General features: G+C 33.0%; 2 protein-coding genes across 2 annotated transcripts; both read right to left on the reverse strand.

The window, feature by feature from the left end:
• Positions 1-5,783: 5,783 nt before the first annotated feature.
• On the reverse strand, positions 5,784-9,588 carry LOC111404594. The gene is made up of 8 exons (XM_023033380.1): positions 9,580-9,588; positions 8,570-8,851; positions 8,063-8,105; positions 7,860-7,954; positions 7,650-7,756; positions 7,408-7,475; positions 7,087-7,309; positions 5,784-5,886 (listed from the first exon to the last, which is right to left on the reverse strand). The coding sequence occupies exons 1-8, from the start codon at positions 9,586-9,588 to the stop codon at positions 5,784-5,786; spliced, it is 930 nt and encodes a 309-aa protein (XP_022889148.1).
• A 6,485-nt stretch (positions 9,589-16,073) lies between these two features.
• LOC111404595 lies at positions 16,074-18,070 on the reverse strand. The gene is made up of 6 exons (XM_023033381.1): positions 18,010-18,070; positions 17,280-17,882; positions 17,086-17,218; positions 16,848-17,028; positions 16,456-16,561; positions 16,074-16,366 (listed from the first exon to the last, which is right to left on the reverse strand). The coding sequence occupies exons 1-6, from the start codon at positions 18,068-18,070 to the stop codon at positions 16,074-16,076; spliced, it is 1,377 nt and encodes a 458-aa protein (XP_022889149.1).
• Positions 18,071-18,414: the final 344 nt, after the last annotated feature.

Consider the following 18,414-nt stretch of genomic DNA (forward strand, 5'->3'; position numbering starts at 1 on the left):
TATATATATATATATATATATATATATATATTACCAAGATTTGCTTTATCCGGTATCAAACGGGAGCTACGAGTAAATAGAACACCTTTTAAGAGTATCAATACCGTGACATGAATTGTAAATCGTAACTTCGAATATGGAATTCAAAGGGATCAATTAGGAAAGGGATCAATTAGAGCAACCTTTCGAACTGCTGCTAAATCCATGGACAGGGCATTTTGTACATGTCGCTATTCCTAGATCCAGAGGGAACTATGTTCGATGGAATAAATTCTTAGAGGTATTACGCATCCCCAAGGGTTAGGCCCACTTTTTACCGGTCAGTGGAATCTTTATACTCAAAATCGATGTTTCCAGTGGCGGACAGGTGAGTAATGCGTAAGGTGCCCTTGGGAGGGGAACAATAGCTAGAAACAACTACTAATACCCCGTAGGCTAAGGAGCAAAAGAAGGAATCCACCCAAGGAGGGGCTTGCATCTGATTAGCTAGTTGGTGAGGCAGTAGCTTCAACCCTTTGAGTGAAATGCGGCAAAAGAAAAGGAAAGAAGATCCATGGACTGGCCCTATCATCTTCACCCCGTAGGAACTATGAGATTACCCCAAGGGCGCCTTTGGCATCCAGGGGTCACAGACCGACCATAGAACCCAGTTCAATAAGTGGAATGCATTAGTTGTCTGTTCTCAGGTTGGATAGTAAGGGTTGGAAAAGGGCAATCACTCATTCTTAAAACTAGCGTTCTTAAGACCAAAGAGTCGGGTGGAAAGGGGTGAAAGCTCTCCGTTCCTGGTTCTCCTGTAGCTGGAATCTCCGGAACCACAAAAATCCTTAGTTAGAATGGGATTCTAACTCAGCACCTTTTGAGTGAGATTTTGAAAAGAGTTGCTCTTTGGAAAGCACAGTACGATGAAAGTTGTAAGCTGTGTTCGGGGAGAAGTTATTGTCTATCGTCGGCCTCTATGGTAGAATCAATCAGGGAGACTGAGAGGTGGTGGTTTACCCTGCGGCAGATGTCGGTGGTTCGAGTCCGCTTATCTCCAACTCATGAACTTAGCCGATACAAAGCTATATGATAGCACCCAATTTTTCCAATTCGGCGGTTCAATCTATCAAAATGTAGGACTGGTGCCAACAGTTCATCACGGAAGAAAGGACTCACTAAGTTGAGATCACTAACTAATACTATATATATATATATATATACTTAGGCATACCACATCTAAATGTAATAGTTTTCTATTCACTTATAGATGTTTCTTTTTACAGTTACATTTTACATTTTTTTTAAAACTGAAATTAGTTAGGATGGTTACAACTTTGTGCAAGATTATAACTGTTGCAATGTGACACAAATTTTAGTGGGTATTGGAGTCCAAGTTGAGGTGGTCTTGAAGAGATCAAAATTATGGATCGAGAAGAAAATTTGTCCTATTTTTTCTAGTCTGTTGCTAGCTAGATGCTCAAGCGACACCAACAGAATTTCAACAGAAAGTTCACGCTCATGTGTCACCCGCCCGATGCTCGAAAGGCGAGGCTATCGCTCATCTGTCGCTATAGGGTTTCCTGAATTTCGCATTTTGACGCATTATGGACTTCTATTTGACTGTAATTTGGTTTCTAGGATTTTGTATACATAAGCCATGACTTATATTGTTCTCAAAACATTCATACAATATCGTGAGAACTTCAGATCTTAATTGGAAGCATTGAGATTTTGTTGTAAACAGAATCGTTATTGATTATAGTGGATTTCTCCTCTTCTGGCCGTGATTTTCCCATCTTAGATTTCCATGTAAATCTTAGTGTTCTTTATTTTGTTCTTATTTATTTTATTATTGTCATAATCTTTTGGTCAAATTCATAACAAGTGGTATCAAAGCAAAGGTTGATTACTATGCATCACAACGATAAAGTATGATATTTCATTATTTGATCGATATACGAGATTTAGTTTATGGTAAGTGAATATGCGGGCAGTTCCACATAGATGGATTTGGAGGAAGTCTTACTTATTTTTGATAAGATACCTTCAACCTAGATGCAAGGAAAAAAATTGCATAGGGATCGAAAAGCACAATCTTAAATTCATCTACATCTATCAAAATCAAATTCTTTAGAATGACTTCAAGGAAAAAAGGGCCACTGTGTTATGATTGAAGTTGGAGCAACTTTGTAGGCCAAAGAGCTTGATTACACTTAAAAAAGAGCTTGTATTCTCACCAAATGTCCGAATGTGTGTCATTGGATTATCAATTAATCATGTTCAAAGAAATAATAGCCAATTTGGTGATATTGGAGATTAAGTATGATGAGGAAGACCTGACATTGATTTGTTGTGTTAATTGTCGCTGTCACATGCAACTTTTAGAAATACTATTCTCTATAGTCGAGATATTCTCACCATAGAAGAAGTCTATGATGCTTTATTACCTAAGAAGAAGATGGGGTATCTTGTTGGAGCATCTGGGAGTTGAGCTGAGGGCCTCATTGATCGTGGAAGAAAACAAGATAGGAATTATGGTAGAAATATGAGAGGCAGATTGAAATCTAGACATGCAGAAAAAGTGTGTCATTACTGTAAGAAGAAGAGACATATTAGGGCTGATTGTTTTTCTTAAAAAAAACTAGAATAAGGCTGCTAGTGCTACTAAAAGAAAAGGCAACCTACTAACACAGCAAAAGTTGATTTTGTGGAAGATGGGCAAAATAAAGGAGAGCTTCTTGTGATTTCTGATATGGATTCCAAACCTTGTGAAGGATGAGTTTTTAACTCGGCTTGTACTTTACATATGTGTCACAACAGGGACTGATTTACAACATGTGAAGGAGTTTCGAGAGGTGTAGCAATTATGGAAAATAACACACCTTGTAAAATAGTTGGAGTTGGAACAGTCATAATCAAAATGTTTAACGGTGTAATCAAAACACATACTGACATGCGACATGTTCGAGAACTGAAGCGAAATCTCATTTCTTTGAGTACACTTAACTCAAGGGGTTATAATTACACTAGTGAAGGTGAAATTTTGAAGGTAACTCATGATGCTCTTCTTGTCATAAAGGGACAGGGAAACTCTACACAGTTGTGTACATTTTGCAGGATTACACAATTATAGGAGATAGAAAGTTACAAAACTTTGGCATATGCGACTTGGCCATATGAATGAGAATGATATGACAGAATTGAGTAGGAGGGAGCTTCTTAATGGGCAGAAAACTAGTAGGATGAAGTTTTGTGAGCACTGTGTCTTTAGGAAACAAAAAAAGGGCCAAATTTACTACTGGAAGACATAATACGTTGGGATACTTGAATATATCCATTCAAATCTTTAAGGATCGACAAAGGTACCTTTGAGAGGAGGTGCTTATTATTTGTTAATCGTGATTGATGATTTCTCTAGAAAAGTTTGGGTATTCTTCTTAAAACAAAAGAGTGGTGTGTTTGAGACCTTCAAAAAATGTAAAACAATGATAAAAAAGCAGGCTGGAGAAAAAATTAAGCGTCTACGTACATATAATAGGTTGGGGTTCTATTCGGATGAATTCAATAGTTTCTAAAGGCATCTTGAGACACTTAACAGTGCCTAAATCTCCTCAATAGAATGATGTGATAGAACAAATGAGTAGAACTTTGATGGAAAATGTTCGTTGTATGCTTTCAAAAAAAATTTATGCTAGGTGAACTTGAAAAAAAATTATGGTAGGTGACTAATGGATATGAAATTTGAAGAGACAAAAATACATTTTGTTTAGTTAAGAAAAGAAAAGGAATGTTTGGAAGATAAAATGGTCAAATTAGTTACAGAGAGAGTAATTCTTGTGATATATTTATGTGATGCATAAATGTAAGTGATAAGTTTTATGCTATTTATATGTTTTTTTAAATATTTTTGTATTTTCAATTTTTATTAATTTTTTGTGTTTACATATAATAATTATATTTTAAAGACTTTCATACATATAATTTTCATTTTCTTCAATAATCGCTTACCTCACCTATACTCAGGGCCGCCACTGATTAGAAAAGTGTAAATGCCCCTATTTTGTCTAGCTAAAAATTATATGTTTAATAGATTTTAATAAAAGTCAATTAAATGTGTGATAGAAAAGTTGTGGATTCCGTAAAATGTGTGATTAATTAATTTGAGAATGGAAGTCAAACATAAAAACATAAATCAATGTATAAAAGTTTGGACAACTTCTCTTAATGATGTTGACAATTTAAGATAGAATTACAAGTCTATGGAGTGCACTCAACTTGCACTTTTTATTTTTATTTCAATTTTAATATTAGATGTAGTGACCAAGAAAATTATTTGAAATTTTTGTCATATAAACAATGTTTCTAGCATCCGAAACATTTCACAAGAGTTTGCATGAAGGCTTAGCTATAGCATATGGTAATCTGCATGCAACTTTGTCAAGTTGGAATTCAAAATTCAATTGTCTGCATGCAACTTTGTCAAGTTGGAATTCAAAATTCAATTGTTCTCTCACATCGAGTCACAAATCTCGTGTATCACATTATTTCTATTCACTTTTTATAATGATATTAGATGGAGCAAAGAAAGTAGAAATCCTGCTTTTTAGCCGCATTTTAAAGTAGAAGGAAGCTACTTATTTAAAAACAACGTTTTTTAGAGTTGATTTTTTTATTCAACAAACACAACTAAACATGTAGTATAGAAAAATGGGTACAAACTGAAAATATACTACAAAACATGGATGCAGAAAATCAAATATTACAAAAGAGACTTCAGCTAGAAACATACTAATCTAAGACAACAAGAAAGGTTGAGAAACATTCTTATAAGAAATATTATCAAGATCCTTCATCAAAACAATTTCAGAATCCCAATAATATTATAAATATCTATTTATACACTACTAGAAAAGGTGGCCATAGAAACGGAATTTTACAGACCGACAACTTTCGTTGCTATTATCGACGGAATTACAACAAATTAGCAACGGATTACCATTTTATTATTATTAGAAATTAAATACTAACTTAAGGACAGAATTACCAACGGAAGATTTTTGTTGATACAATTTTGTTACTAATTCGTCGGTAAAAATTTAAAAATAATAAATTAAATAATTTAGTGAAATTTTTTTAAAATGGATGATTTCGTTGAAAAAAATATTAAAAATGGTAAAATAAATTACCAACAGAAAAAATCTGTTGGTAAACATTGAAATTAAATTTTTAAAAGCATTACATAGTTACCAACGAAAAGTTCCGTCAGAAAATTCAAAAAGTTCCAATTTCCACCTAAAATTTGACTTGCCTCTAAAATTTTCATTTCCCTCCATCCAATTTTCACTCAAATATTTCATTTCTTCCAAAACACATTGCCACCCTCTTTCTATATCTTTCAAAAAATATTATAAAATTTTGATTTATAAAAGAATAGAAACCCCAAAAGGTAAATCAGATATCCAGGTACAAACAAGGTACTGCAACTCTTTCTCCACTAACATTACTCCACTCACTATTTTTGACTTCCTCCACTGACATTACTCAACTTTACACACTACCTCTCTCTTTCTCTGTTCCTTTCTACTCACACTTGCACACTTGCACATATACATATATACAATAGAGACAGACATATACATAGATGTTAGAAGTCGGTGGTAGATAGTTCTTCTAGGATGGCTGTGCTTTTTATTCCAACAATAATAATTTCTATAATATCCTCCAACTTGCTAGTAAACATATGAAGATGAAGCTTGGTATAAGTAAATCCCGGAATATTCTAGAAATTGAGTAAAAACGAATTAAGGAATCACACCAATGTTCTGGAAATTCTTGTGAGTCGGTGGTGTATCTTCATTTGCTGCTTCATATTTGCATCTATGATTCAATCCTCCTCTCAACACTCTATTGTTTCACTGTATTGTTGTGATGGATAAGAAATCTAGCGAAAAACTAGCCTTTTCTGCTGTATTTTGTGAAGAACATAAATCTAATCATTTCATACGTTTTCCTTGCCCAATCTATGCTTGAATGTTTGATTTCTGTTGACGACTACAAAAAATAAAAAATAAAAAAATATATATTGTGGTGTCATCTGATCCCACATGACCCCATGAGTGTCCGTCCTTGCCCTTCACCCTCTACCTCCCATCTCCATTTCCGCCACTCCTTGCAGAAGAATTAGATTACAAAAAATGAATGGGCTGCTTGCTTCTTGGATGATCTTGATTATTTAGTGAGGGAGAAAATGGAACTTGAAATTAAGGAATGTTTACATTATTCTATTCGATTTCGGCCTTTTTTTTTTAAAAAACTTTAATGTATGAAGTTTTTCGAGAAAATAATTATTAAAATAAAATCATATATTTTTTTAATATTTTAATTCAAACTAGCGATGAAAATCTGTTGGTAATCATCAACAGACAGAACCTGTAGTTAATTTGCAATGGAAAAATTTGTTGCTAATTAGTGGCGGAATAGCTGTTGGTAAACACCGACGGCTTCTTCCGTCACTAAATAACTAACGACCTAGGTAATTCGTCGCTAAAATTTGCGACGGGGGTGTTACCGACGAATTTTCCAACTGATCAATTCATTTGTGAAAGTCATTAGCAACGGAAATTTCAGTCTCTAAAGCCACATTTTTTTGTAGTGATAGTATGTGTAGCTTAAATCACATCAGTTGCTATGCTATTCTAAGCAAAAGTACAAGAAATATTTATCTAGGTCGGGACATCTCACTAAAATTTTGAAAGAGAGGCAATGCACGGAAGATGAAGCTCAAATTTTGCGAATTAGTCTACCCTTGACATGGGAATTAAATTGCCATTGGCATGCAACCAAAACCAGATCCATATATTTCTTTAAGAGGCAAATATATCGTCACTGGTCTTTTCATGCATCATTGAGTCATTTGCAAGATTAGACACAACATATATTCCACAATTAGCAAGTCATTTGGTTGAAAATGAATTCAAAATTACAACTACAGCTAAATAATTTGCAAGATCAACATTCAGCAACGCAACTTATTTGGAGAAAAGCTGATAAGTAAATTTTTACTCATAATGAGTGCTTAGATTTTATTATCTTTATAATAATTACTTGAAAATCAGCTTCACCGGAGAGGTTCTATTCACATTGAAGATGAGCAATATTGTACCTGAGCTGGAGGACGAGGTTTCTTCAGACATGTGTCGAGCAGTCATAGGATTAGGATTCTGTCTGAAAGTCAAAGGAGATGATTGTGAGATAGCTACTAATTCTACATCCTGGAAGATAGAGGGAGAACATCCTTGAGTGGCAACTACTTCATCAAATTCACGACCTTTGGATTATTCTGGATTTTCAAAATTAGAAACACGTGCTTCAAAATATGAAGAATCCACAACTATCTCGAGTTGTTGGCTCAAAATATAAAGACACCTGTCACACTGATCAACTTTTCATAGTTCTTGTTTAACACATCTGGAGAGCATTGTGAAAAATGCTTCCTGTTCAAACAACATCAAAGGGCCAGTCACTTAAAAACAAGGACCAAAGTTTTTGGGATCTCAAAATTATTCAGTCAAGTAATTATAAGGATTATAGTAGAAACCCAACAGTTTTAACAAGAAATTTCAATTGAATGAAAAACATAATCTATGAAAGAGAATGCTATCACATACCTATTTTTGCTAGCTTCCTCACCAGGGAAGTCAGAAGTTGGCTTCCAAATAGTACGTTTTCTGGGTTGTGGATTGGTCTCTATGAAGAAGATGGGTGTCCGAGCCAACTGCACCAACGAAAGATTGAAGGTAAAGTAAAATGAGAAGCCACCTATAAATGGTAGTTGGAATACATTTTATCTGTGGAATGAAAAAAGATAAAACAATTACCACTATAGTTAATGTGCTAGGGCCGTTATCACTACAAGTTGCCTTCAGAGCTATAATGTCAGACCACAGAATTTCAATTTTACTCTTGAGACCACCTTCAAGAACCTCTCACACAAGTTTTTGCTTTGTAAAGTAACACTTCGCCATGAGACTGTTTTGAAAACTTGACACATACTGCCAAAGATATTATATAAGTAACATACTATAGGCATAACACATATCTAAATGTAACAGTTGTCTATTCACCTATAGAAGTTTCTTCCTACAGTTAGATATAACATTCTTTTTTCTTCTAAAAGTTCATTTAGTTAGGATTAGTAAATGTTTGTGAGAGACTGTAATTGCAATGGGTCTCAAATGATAAATGGTGAAAAGATATGTTAAAGTTATGAGTCATACGGAATGTGTGCATAAAAATAGAGTTTAACCAATTTATAAGTAATTGTCGTTATAAGCTTTGAGAAACATGCACTTAATCAAGTATAGTCAACTCATAGCACATACATTTTAGTTGACCGTGGGAAACTCTAGGTTCTTAGCTTAAGGAGTGTGATTTTGAAAAAAAAAATTAAAAAAAAAATTATTGTTGCAACGCTATGTTGTTGATTTTTTCCTTAAATTGATTTCATATTTATCACCCCAGACTAGTTAATGAAATGCATTCTTGAAATACGATCCTCTGACCATGATATGATTTCAAAAGTTGATACCTGCCAAATGCCAATCCTCAATAGTGAAGCTGGAAAATTTGAAGCCTTTAACTTGTCATTTGCACCTGAAGTGATAGTTCTCCTTGCGTCATTTTGGATTGGCGAGTTGAGATTTTTACTAGATTTCGCTGTAAGAGAAGCACTATTTTCCTCGGAGAGCCTCTTCTCGATCAATTCTAATAAAGATTGAGTCTTGTTCAACCGCAAGCCCAAAGGACTAGGCTCATGAAGTGGACTGCACTGTGATGAAGGCCTTGAAGATTCATGGTCCTCAGAGCTCCACTGTCATAGAAAAACCAAAAATTTTAAAAAAGGAAAAAATAACAAACAGAACAGATTTTATTAGATTGAAAAGTCAAGTTTAAGATAAAGAAGATTCTTAAGTGCCAATAAAAATAGAAATATCAAGCCAGCTAATTCAAGGACATCTTTTATCATATTTTACAATATTGTTAACTGCACGTATTTCTTTCCACGATAGATGCTCTCAACTCAACCGCTAACATGAACCGCGTAACTTATTTCATACTAGACACATATTGAAGGTGTAACACCTGTGAATTTAAAATAAATTAAAGCATACACGTGTACACCTACACCTTATCCCCACTACTTACCTAAAATGCGGAAACTAAAATTTTAAATATGCTAGTCAGTGGTTGCTGATACAATCATCGACGGTGGTTGCCACTGGTGATCCTCAATGCGCTTCAGTCATCACTTACGGATCTTCATGCTAGTGATCAACAGCCGAAGCACTATCGGTGATTGTTTGTGATGATCATTTAATACAAGGAAGAAATGGTATACAAAATAGATTTTATTACTGAAAAGTGAAGTTTAATATAAGTAAAATTTCTTAAAATTTTCAATATAAATAGAGATCTAAGCCATCTAATTCAAGGCTATCTTTGATCATTCTTAACAATTGTCATGTAGGGCACAAGTTTTTGCTACAATAGATGCGGTCAGCTCAACCACTAACATGAACCGCACAACTTATTTAATACAACACCCATGTGTAACACCCGCAATGAAATAAATTAAAGTATACACATGTACAGAATAACCCTCATTCCCACCGCTTATCCAAAATGTAGAAACAAAAAGTTTCCATATTCACGTCAGTGATTGCTGATAAAATCACTCATCAGTAATCCCCTTACAGAGCTTTTTGTTGGTTATCAATAACCGAATCACTATCAGTGGTTGCCGACAATGTCATCAATGCTCCTCAGTCATCGTTGACGGAGGATCATTGGTGATGATCATTTTGTCCATTAACTTTTTATTATTTTTTCTCAAGGACTCTATCAACCATTTTTATCTAAGACTACTGAAGTTGATTGAGCCACCTCTGCTATGCAGAAGCCAATTTTTAAATAATACTTCTTTGAAAATCTTTTATTTTCTTATTGTTGTTATACCTCTTTTCACTTCTAATTCTTTTTTTTTTTTTTAAACACTAAAGGAAAACAATCTAACAATGATTTTAAATAATATTACTGGGGTTCTCCCAATAATTAAAAAGTATAGAATACCTAAATCTAACTGGGGTTTGCGGGGGTGGAGGAATTGGATCTGGAAAAAGAGTTACTAATTGTAAAAATTGGTTAGAAGCTAACAGATAATAACATTGAGTAAACATCCAAAATTAACTATGAAAAAAAAGATTAAAAGACTTCAAAAAACCACCAAAAAGACAAAAACCAAACCTGGTTCACAACAGATGGTGATGGATTTTGTGAAGAGCGAGATCATAGACGCCCATATTCTCCTTTTGACGACTTATCCATGTTCATCACACTCGTATTGCTTCCGTAAAAGGTATAGTTTCAAAACACTTCATCAGCTGAACCATGCAATTCAACCAACCAAAAAAAATGTTAATTCTTTCACAGAAATGCGAAATTTTATGTTGTAACCAAAAAATATCAACAATGCATCTAGTGCATAACTATTTCTTCAAAAATGCAGGCAGCTTTTTATCTACATTTGCGTAGAGAGAGATTTTTCACTGAATAGAAGCCATACATGTAACTGTGAGCTTTTTTCTAGAATTCAAGTCCAAACTTACATTTGTATGTGCAAATATATAGACTCCAGAAATCCTTTATGCAAATATATAGACTCAGCAAATTAACATTTGTATGCGCAAATATAATTTAAGAGTATCTTCCAAAGAGTCTCTATTTAATATTTATAAAGAACATTTTATACATAATAAAAAAATATCTTTAAATTTAGAGATGGGATTCTTATACACTCAAACAATGTTCCCTATTTTGACTTTTTGATTTGCATTTTTTGAAGAAATATTTATCATTTTTTCGCATATTTTTTTATATGTGAATGATCAATTAATTTTAGCTCATATTTGGTTCTACTAGAAAATTAATTAAATTGAAGTCAAATATTCTAAAAATCTAATTTTTATCTAAACCAAATAAAAGCTAAATGTGATTTGAATAATTTAAGAAGAATAGTATTGAAATATGTTGCTTATTAAATGCAACTATTGTTACTATTATAACTTTATTTTAAAAAATTAAAATATAATCTTTTGGAGTTTTTTTTGAGTATTGACTCTCTAAAATAGAGAACGTGTTGTATTTACTATTTAGAGAGTCTCTTGTAGATGTTCTAATAGGGTATTACTTCAAAATTATTGTTGTGACTTAATTATTCTTAATGCAAGTGATATAGAGGAAAAATATGAACTACGTTAATAATGAATTAATGAAGCATGTTAGGGTGGGTTTATTTTAAACTTTATTCCTACACTCTAGTGCCTATCCTTGTGTTTTGATGTCTAAATTGGAGATAGAGGACACCTTGCTGACTATGATGTTTGCGGCATGAAAGCCCTATAGGTAGCTTTCCACGAGGTAGAGCAGAAATTTACCCGGAAATTTAAGGCTAGATATGACGATCTCAAGATATTTGATGGTCAATTACCCAAATTGAAGGTGCTTGTGGAATCACAAGGACTCCCCTGATGATGAGTCACAGTCAAAGAGTTCTACGGATGCATGAACTCAGGAATAACGATGACATTCATATAATGACTACTATCGTGATTTTTCTTACAAATATATAGATCATAAACAAGCAATAAAAGATGAGCATGGTATCGTCCTATGATGATTGGATCTCAATTGTAGTTTAATTAAAAATAACCCTAATAAAACACAAAGATTTAAGAAGTTGGTTTGTGTTTTAGTTTTTCTAATTAAGAGCAAAATTAAGCAATTTCAAACATATGAGTTTTGGTCACACGGGTGGTATGCGAAGGTTTCTAATTGCCTATAATTGTTGTTGCACTTGCCTTAGATGAACTAAAATTAAATGAACAAACCTAGGACTCAAGAACCCGGGATTATTCATCCAAAAAGCCTAATCGAGGGGCTAAAAAATTAGGCCGTTCCACTATGTGCAGCAAGCACCCCCACAAAGAGAGCAAAGTATATCGAAACAAATAAGAACCAACTTTTTAGTTGTAGATCCACAAGATCTCATAAAGTTAACCCCAACTTACAACGTATCAAACCAGTGGGGGCGGGAAAAAAATTAGTGCGGGCAAAATTTACTGTTAAATTTGAAGTATAAAAATGAAAATTCTCTTTACAACAAAGAGACTTGTACGACTAATTTTATGACAAACCACACTTTCTACTTCAATAATTTAATATTTCACTTCCAATAATTTTATCGAGCAGCCCATTTTTCTCTCACACTATTTCTCCCAAAAATTTGTAGAATGTTAGTGGACATTTTTATCTCACGCATTATTTTCCCACCGCTTTTCTCCTAGCCACTATTTATACCAGAATTTTGTAGAATGGCAGTGGACAGTGAATTCTACATATTATTCAATTCTTGCATCAAGAAATGAGAGTAAATATGAAATTCCATGACATCACAAAAAGGCGACGCTGCATCATCATTCACAGTTACAGAAAGGTGAGTGTGGGCACCGGTCTACACTGGACTGTATATGGCTCTGCCCTCATATTAGACTAAAATGAGCCCTATACTGAACCATACGGTTTATGTTTAAGATTTTATTTTTTTCATCATTTAATATGCCCTTGTTTGAGCTTCATTTTTCTAAAAAATTATTTTTTCAAAAACTATTTTCATCAACACATTCTCCAATAAAATAATATTACTTGTAAATCTAAATCTAAAACTAAATCCAAAACAACACATTCTTTATCAATCTTCTGTTCCAATATGCTTTCTTTCTTCCAAAATAGGGCTCAAACAAGGGCATAATTTAATTTTGTCAAAGTAATGTTGTGATTAGATGATTGAAAATAATTATAGGGGACATGGACATATAACGAGCACCATGTGGGAGAGTAAAAAAAATTATATTTGTATCTTATTTGATGAAAAATATTCGGATTAAAAAAGTTAGATGATCGATCTATACACCAAACAAATAGAAGATATAGAAATAGTACAAAGGAGAGGAAATTATATGCTGAAGGTAATTTTTACTTGCTTTTTTTTCTGTCATGATATGAGAAAATAAATAATATAAAGAAGCACTAAATGGTTATATTTTGTTACGTGATACTTTTCGTAAATATTAAATATAATTGTAGTAATTTTTTTTCTTTAAGTTTCTTATTTAATTGAAAGATCGGTTGTACATTAAATTGAGCACAAGATACTCAAATTTCATTACTATAATGGGAACTTTTGACGGTACGTAAATGGCGAGAATGTTAACGGTGTGAATTAAGTTTAACATGTATTATGTTTATATGACCTACAAGCTAATAATCTAAAAATTCTTTGTCAAACCATATTTTGGACTCGAATTAATTTGCTAAAAGTGAGAATGTTTTCCTCCAGTTGTCTAGGTTATGAGATAAATTTCATATCGAATAAAGATGAAAATATAATTAAGCAAATAAAAGTTTGGACTACTTCTATTTATAATGTTGACATTTCAAGATAAAATTACTAGTGCACTCAACCTACACTTTTAATTTTTATTTCAATTATAACACTAGGCTTGTTTATATTTAGTCCCTATTTGGTCAAAATTAAAATCAAGGTTTTATTCAAGTCAAAGGCAACAATTAATTTTGGTCGCACATTTCATGAACCCACAACTTTTCAACCAAACATTTTATCAACTTCTATTGAAATCTACTAAAAATCTAATATTAATCCTCACCATATAGGAGGCGTGGTAACAAAAATAATGATGTGACCAAGAAAAAACTTTGGAATTTTTGTCATATAAACAATATTTCTAGCGTTCCAAATAGTCTAAAAGAGTATGCAAGAAAACTTATCTATAAATAATATACGGTAATATACATTCAACTTTGTCAAGTTGGACAAAAATTTCAAAATTTTAATTGTTTTCTTACATCGAGTCATTAATCTCATGTATCACGTTATTTCTATTCACTTTTAATAATGATATTAGATGGAGCAAAGAAAGTAGAAATCCTACTTTTTAGCTGCATTTTAAAGTACATTGAAGTTACTTATTTGAAAACAACCTTTTTAATGTTGATTTTTATATCCAACAAACACAACTAAGCATGTAGTATAGAAAAATGGGTACAAATTGAAAATATACTGCTACATTTTTCTATCGCAGGTGTACGATATCAAATAGGTAAAAGAGTAGACCTATGAGTACGGATATCGTTTCCACGAAAACTACTATTTAACAATTGATTCAATTATTCTTAACTTGAATTTGATAGAAAACAAACAAAGTAGTTTTTTTCCCTCTTTTTGTGATTTTCTCTTTTAAATATACTAAAATAAGTAAAAAGCTGATTTTTTAATAATGGTTTAAGTGTTAGGATTTATATTTTACCATGGTTATTCTTTAATCTCAATTACAAAGTTTTATACAAGTGATTATGTTTACTCGATTGAATTCTTTTAATATATTCAATTTACCTCTCTCGACTTCTCATTGAGTCTATTTAAATAATTCATTTTGTATCTCTATGTGAATCAATCTTAATTAAACACACTTATGTTATAAGAATTCTTGTAACGATCACAATAACTATTATAAGTATCTCTACGTTTTATACTATTTACCGACTTTTACTACGTGGTGTAAACTAATAATCCACATCTCTATGTAATAATTGTTCACGGAATCAATAAATTAGTGGCCAATTAATCTAAGCATTAAGAATAGAAGTAAAAACAATTCTCAAAATCTAAAACTTTTTAATTAAAATTAAGATTCAAAACTAGGTTACAATCATTCATCCTAACTAAATATTTAATTACACATCATGGAAAAATAAAAATACGAGAAGAAATTAAAGTACATCAATGGGCATTAAGAAAAAACAAGAAAAGATGAAGATCTTGCACCAAGAATCCGTCTCATCTTGTGAAATTCTTAAAACCCTAGCTGCTTGATTGATTTATTGATTTTTCCCTCATGGCTTGAATAATTTATGTACAATGAATCCCAAAGTCTTGACTTGAATATATGTGTATAACATAACTCTACAATCCCCTTTTAATTGTTAGACTGAGATATTTATTTATAGAAAAGATTTATGCAAAATCCTTGTTCAACTTGATTTCCACCAAAGAGTTTAAATTGGTTTCTACTAAAAAGTTCAAATTAGTTTCTACCAAAAAGTTTAAGATATAAAAGGAAACAAATTCCTTTTTCAATTGAATTACTTTTCTCATGCAACTTAATTCCTCCATCTTCTTTTATTTTGTAATTAGGATCCCTTCATTCCAGAAATCATAATAGTTTGACCCAAGACAAGTTTTGATGTTTGTAAATCAGTCCTCAAACTTTTCAAAGGTTGATTTTAACTCCTGAAACTTATGAATTTTTACCGTATGCTCCATTAATATTTTCAATAGATCTCTTGCAATATGGTTAATCTTCAATTGCTTCAAATCAACTCCAATTAAACTCCAAATAGCCTATTTTCATATAAATTTATCAAAATAGGGATTGTTATACAATTTAAATAATTTACACGAATGAAGTAGATAATCACACAATTTATATATAATTAAATAAGAATATAAGTCCGAATAAGCACATAAAATGCACTTATTATCATGGACGAATCCAGGATCAAAGTCCAGCTGGCGGGTTGACTGTTGACCACGATCCTAATAGTTCGATTATTTATTAAAATTTGGTTACATAATATTAAAAGATATTAAATATATATATGTAAATGAACTAAAACATCAAAATCATATACATATGAAAATATACTTCAATACAACCTAAAATAGTAAAAAAAAATATACTCTGTAACTATAAACTTAGACAACTGCATTTTACAGGTTCCCATGATTTAAAAACATTGAAATATTGCCTCATTCTCAAGTTTTTTTTTTTTTTATAAATATCTTTCTTCACATAAACCACCAAATTGTCATTCAACCAGTCATTTCCTATTTTGTTGCACAAATCACTCTTGATTAGATTTATAGCAGAAAATGCCCTTTCAAAAGTTGATTAGACTCATAGCAGCCTATAAACCAATGGAAAATAATAGAAACTTCTAGTTTCAACCAACTTCTGAGCTACACAAGATATACTATTAAGATTAAAGAAAGCTTTGTCCATTCTCACAAGCATAAGAAACTTATCAAGTTGAGGTCTAAGTAATAAAAACTCTTCACTATTGAAGTCCAAAGGATAGAACTGAGCAAGACGCAGCAATTTATCCTTATCAAAAGCTGCAAATGAGTCTCTTGGACTTGAAATGCAAGTAAAGAGCTCAGTAATTGTTTCTGAAAAACGATCAATCAACTCTTGCAAGATTGAGTTTATACATGACAGTACATATCAACATAAAAGCGATGAAAATAAGCCACCTGCTGAGCTACATGCCTAGGTTGACCTTTCACAACTACAATATCCTCCATTTCGGGCACTAAAATATGTCTATCAACACGAAACTCAATCACCCTACTCAATAAAGTATCCCAACCATTGTCTCTCGAGTTCTGCAATACACACACAAATTCAATAACCTCATAGAATGCTGAATATCCTGATCCTTTTTCTATAAGGCTTGCAAAAGGTCGTCTGTAGTTGCAAGAATTTCAAACATAAAGTGGAGATTAAACACAAACTCAAAATCTTGCGAAGTGTCCATCTGTCTTGTGGCCGAAGAATTTTTATTTGAATGTATGCCTTCTTCTGATATATTCTTAAGAACATCTATGACAGCATTAAACATATTAATGAAACAAGCAATTGTTGGTAGATGTGAGCCCCACCTAGTATCACCTGAACGTGGTGAACACATTTCTTGAAACGACTATTTCCACCAGAAAGTTCCCCAATATTAAACTTCCCTAGAATATTAGAACGATAACTTGCTTGCAGAGCATCTACACGCTTACATAATGTACCAACCAAATTCACAATAATAGCAAGTATGTTGAAAAAATCATCAAGCATACAATTCCTACGTGTCACAGATACAACTGTCAACTAAAGCTGGTGAGCGAAGCAATGAACGTACATAGCATGTGAGCCCCATCTAGTATCATTTGGGTGTGCCAAACTCATTTCTTGAAACTGACCACTTCCACCAGAAAGATCCCCAATATTAAGCTTCTCCAGAGTACTAGAATGATAACTTGCTCGAAGAGCATCTACACGCTTATATGATGTACCAACCAAATTCACAATAATAGTAAGTATGTTCAAGCATACAATTCCCACGTGCCACAGATACAACTGCGAATTGAAGCTGGTGAGCAAAGCAATAAACATACATAGCGTGTGAGCCCCACCTAGTACCACCTGGGCATGCCAAGCTCATTTCTTGAAACTGACCACTTCCCCTAGAAAGTTCTCCAATATTAAGCTTCTCCAGAATATTAGAATGATAAATTGCTTGGAGAACATCTACACTCTTACACGATGCACCAACTAAATTCACAATAATATCAAGTATGTTGAAAAAATCACCAAGCATACAATTCCTACGTGCTATAGATTCAACTGCCAACTGAAATTGGTGAGCAAAACAATGAACATACATAGCGTGTGAGCCCCACCTAATATCACCTGGGTGTGCCAAACTCATTTCTTGAAACTTACCACTTCCACTAGAAAGTTCCCCAATATTAAGCTTCTCCAGAATATTAGAATGATAACTTACTCGAAGAGCATATACGCGCTTACATGATGTACCAACCAAATTCACAATAATAGCAAGTAAGTTCAAGCATACAATTCCTACGTGCCACAGATACAACTGCGAACTTAAGCTGGTGAGCAAAGCAATAAAGATACATAGCGTGTGAGCCCCACCTAGTATCACATGGGCGTCCCAAACTCATTTCTTGAAACTGACCACTTCAACTAGATAGTTTCCCAATATTAAGCTTTTCCAGAATATTAGAATGATAACTTGCTCGAAGAACATCTACACGCTTACACGATGCACCAACCAAATTCACAATAATAGCAAGTATGTTTGATGAGTTTGTTTCACTCATAATTTTTGCACAAGTTTATCTTGATTAAATGCTAGATCTTGTGAGTATAGAATGTTTTTGATGTGTTTGTTAGTGTTGTTTTGAAGATTAGGAGAGGCTATGCAAAAAGAGATATTAAAGTGGACGAAGAGGCCAAAAACATGAAATTAGGGCAAAAAGATGGCACTGCATTCATAGCGCCTAGGCACTACAAAACTGAAAAAAAGATGAAATTTGGACCCGAGAGGCAGCACCTAGGAGCCGCAATCATAGCGCCCAGGCACTATCATTAGTGCCTAGGTGCTGAAGACGTAGCGTCCAGGCACTGTCTTGTAGCGCTTAGGCGCTGCGAATGAGTATCTACG

This window comes from Olea europaea, chromosome 11 (genome assembly GCF_002742605.1).
Source record: "Olea europaea var. sylvestris chromosome 11, O_europaea_v1, whole genome shotgun sequence".
Classification (NCBI taxonomy): domain Eukaryota; kingdom Viridiplantae; phylum Streptophyta; class Magnoliopsida; order Lamiales; family Oleaceae; genus Olea; species Olea europaea.

What these genes read in the sequence shown, in the direction of transcription:
- LOC111404594 (XM_023033380.1), bottom strand. An exon ending in AGATATGTGTTATGCCTATA is followed by an intron (nt 7,955 to 8,062) that starts GTATGTTACTTA and finishes AGGTTCTTGAAG; the next exon opens with GTGGTCTCAAGAGTAAAATT. An exon ending in CCGGTGAAGCTGATTTTCAA is followed by an intron (nt 5,887 to 7,086) that starts GTAATTATTATA and finishes GTGAAACAATAG; the next exon opens with AGTGTTGAGAGGAGGATTGA.
- LOC111404595 (XM_023033381.1), bottom strand. Translation starts at nt 18,070, where the DNA reads ATGAGTGAAACAAACTCATCAAACATACTTGCTATTATTGTGAATTTG. An exon ending in GAATTTGGTTGGTGCATCGT is followed by an intron (nt 17,883 to 18,009) that starts GTAAGCGTGTAG and finishes ATGTGATACTAG; the next exon opens with GTGGGGCTCACACGCTATGT. An exon ending in AATGTGTTCACCACGTTCAG is followed by an intron (nt 16,562 to 16,847) that starts GTGATACTAGGT and finishes TGTGTATTGCAG; the next exon opens with AACTCGAGAGACAATGGTTG.